A 3,344-nucleotide genomic window follows, 5' to 3' on the forward strand; every position below is an offset into this window, starting at 1 on the left:
GTAACGGCAGACAAAATACCACTAAGCATTTCACCTGATGTGCTAGCAATTCTGCCAGCTCGCTGTCTTGAATATTGTACGCATCATTCTTTCAGCCTCTTTTAAGCCCTTTAAAATTTGAAACAATAAAATCAGCATTTTTTAACTCTAAAGCAAAAAAAAAAAAAAAATGGGGGGGGGTCTAAAGCTCTTAAAAAGGCCCAAAAAGCCGATTCTATAGTTTTGGTATTTTTTTAACCTTTAGTGTTTAAACCAGAAAAATTTTAGAAAAATAATTAAATCACGTTAGCGAATTCTCTAATTCAGATGATGAAATGATTGCAGAAAAGCATCAAATGAAGTGCTTTGCTCAAGAGCACAACACAACACTTGGTCTGGGAATTGAAACCACGAGCTTGCAATCGTGGCTGCAACACCCTAACCACTAAGCCATGTACCTTCAATGAAAACACACACGCAGATATACATATATATATATACATACAAATGTATATAAATAACAGGTTTTTGCACACTTTCATCTATATTGCATTTTATCATTTTGATATATTTGATTTTTTTATTGGACTGTACCAGACTTCTGCTGTATAACTGGGTCTCAGATGAAGGGAATCAACTGCACTGAAAGTTGGTTGAACTTCAGGTACCCAAACAAAGATCAAAACTGTCAGAGAGCCTTCCTTGATTGTTGTTTACCGAAGGCAACAATTGGACCGATAGTCATAGACAATGGAACTGGTGAGTAATTGTATTTATTCATTTGATTGACTGATTGATTGATTGATTGTTTACCTTTTGTTTTGTCTCAGTCATCGAACTGCAGCCAAGCTGGGGCAATGCCTTGAAGGTAATTTTTGTCAAACGAGTTGACCCAAGTACTGTTTTTTAAAGCCTCGTACTTATTCTATTGGTCTGTTTTGCTTGGCTGCTAAGTTACAGACTTTGGTCAGACCAGGGCTATGATAAGTGCTTATTTTTAAAGCCTGGTACTTATTCTATTGGTCTCTTTATCCGAACTGCTAAGTTACGGGGATGTAAACATGCAAACACCAACTGTCAAGTTGTGGTGGGTAAACACAGAACTAAAAACACACACACACACATTTATATATATATGATGGACTCTCCTGTCATTAGACGATGTATGAGGGTCAACAATTTCTTACTGAACAACCACACAAATGATTTGTTTATAGTGATCAAATATTTGTGTAGACAGGTGCCACATGTCAGATGTTGAAATGACCGTAGAGCAATGTGAAATGAGGTGCTTTGCTCAAAAACACAATGCAATGCCCGGTATGGGAATCGAACCCATGATCTCACAATTGTGAGTACAACACCCTAACCACTAAGCCATGCGATGGGCTTCTTTCAATTTCAGTTTTCATCTCCCAAATCCATTCATGGGGCTTTGGTCAGCCATAAGTTATAGTTGAAAACACTTCCCCAAGGTGTAACGCAGTTGGGAAGCAAGCTTCTAATTATGGAAATTTTAATGGAAGATTTTAATTTGAATCACTTTAAAAGTGGAAGTTTTTATCATAAAACCAGGGGACAGCCTCAGATTGGTTGATATCAAAAGTGTTAAGGAATAATCTTACATAAGTTTATACAATAACAAATACATGAGACTTGCTTCTGTTGTTTTTTTTTTAAAGACAAATTTATTAGACTCCCAAAATTTTATATTAGCTTACATGTTTCTCTGCTTCTAAATTTTATTTCAGACCTCTTTAGAATTACAAAAGACCGAAAGGATCGCATAAAAACTCTGCTGAGTGAATACTTTCCAGAATCTGAATTATTTACTCAATACCAACTAAAGTAAGTGGCAATATTCACCATCATCATCATCATCAACATCAAACTGTTGCTGCTGATGGTGATGATGATGCTTATGATAACATTATTCTTTTCTACTCAAGGCGCAGGGCCCAAAATTTTGGGGGAGGGGGCCAGTTGATTAGATCGACCCCAGTATGCAACTAGTACTTAATTTATCAATCCCGAAAGAATGAAAGGCAAAGTCGACCTCAGCGGAATTTGAACTCAGAACGTAAAGACAGACGAAATACTGCTAAGCATGGTGGTGGTGGTGGTGGTGGTGGTGGTGATAGTAGTAGTAGTAGTAGTAGTAGTAGTAGTAGTAGTAGTAGTAGTAATGGTGGTGGTGGTGGTGGTAGTGGAGGAGGAGGAACTCACCTCTTTACGATAACATTATTTAAACCCAGGTCAGCTTTGATAGAGCAAGCTTGTCTTCTTTTTTATTTTCTTTTAGTCATTTCAATCCTTGAACTATGGCCATGCTGGGGCACTGCTTAGAAAGGTGTTAGTCGAACAAATTGACCACCACAGCCCTTGTGAGTCCGTAGAGCTCAAGAGGGATGCTTTAAAGTGTTGCACAGCAATAAATTCAGTTTTCAGTGCAATTATCTATAAAACCAGTGACTCAACAAAGGTTGAGATGACTAGAAACCAACTGCACTTCAGGTTTTTTTGTTTTTTATATGAGTTTACCTTCTCCGAAAAGAAAGTTCTAATGGGAACAAGGGATCTGTCATTCCCAGTGGTCCATATGCAGGTTAAACTATAGCTGAGACCTTGACAGATGCCACTGTCAAAGTAAACCTGTCAAAGTAAACCTGGGAACAAATAGTGGCTAAGCAATGGCTCCACACTCCTGAAAACTCTGGAACTCCCAAAACCAGGGCCCAATAACCAGATGCAATTTAAAATCATATCCAGGACATACATATATGCAACAGTTTCCATCAATGAAATTTAATTCACAGGGCAATTTAGACAACCTGAGGCTGTAGCAGAAAACACCAAATATTCCAAGCAGTAGGACCCAAACCTAGAACAACAAACTAATATGGTTTTGATACAAACTTCTTAACCACAAGACCAGATCCACAATTCCATTTTTTTAAAATTCATATTTGTTTTCCACCTCACCTCATCCTGTTATTATTATTATATATTTTTTACTTACAGCAAAAGTGGAGTTTATCGACTTAACTTCACTCTACCAGCCTCTGTGACCAGTTGGCACATTCAAGCAATGAGTGTCGCAGACAAAGTCCCGTTCTGTATGGCCAAACCGATCAATATTGTCACTTTCAAAAAGGTCATCACAAAAGTCAGCCTTCCTTATGTGGTGAAAAGATTGGAACAGATCCTCGTTAAGGCTGTCGTATATAATTACAAGAAGGAGATGATTACTGTAAGTGTTTGTTTCAACATCGTTTTTTTTTTGTTTTGTTGTTTTTTGTGTATATGTGTGTGTGTGTGTGAGTCTATGTCTGTGTATGTGTGAAATATATATCTGTGTGTAACTA

General features: G+C 37.4%; 1 protein-coding gene across 1 annotated transcript in view; it reads left to right on the forward strand.

Annotated features, from left to right (window-relative positions):
* The window catches only part of LOC106880930 (complement C4-B), a 50,041-nt gene that overhangs the window by 19,814 nt on the left and 26,883 nt on the right, over window positions 1–3,344 (forward strand). The window contains exons 16-18 of the mRNA XM_014931106.2: window positions 574–738; window positions 1,731–1,827; window positions 3,001–3,229. Of these exons, the coding sequence (XP_014786592.2) occupies window positions 574–738; window positions 1,731–1,827; window positions 3,001–3,229 (491 nt within the window). The remainder of the gene's footprint in view (window positions 1–573; window positions 739–1,730; window positions 1,828–3,000; window positions 3,230–3,344) is intronic.

The sequence above is a fragment of the Octopus bimaculoides genome, chromosome 21, assembly GCF_001194135.2.
Source record: "Octopus bimaculoides isolate UCB-OBI-ISO-001 chromosome 21, ASM119413v2, whole genome shotgun sequence".
Lineage (NCBI taxonomy): Eukaryota > Metazoa > Mollusca > Cephalopoda > Octopoda > Octopodidae > Octopus > Octopus bimaculoides.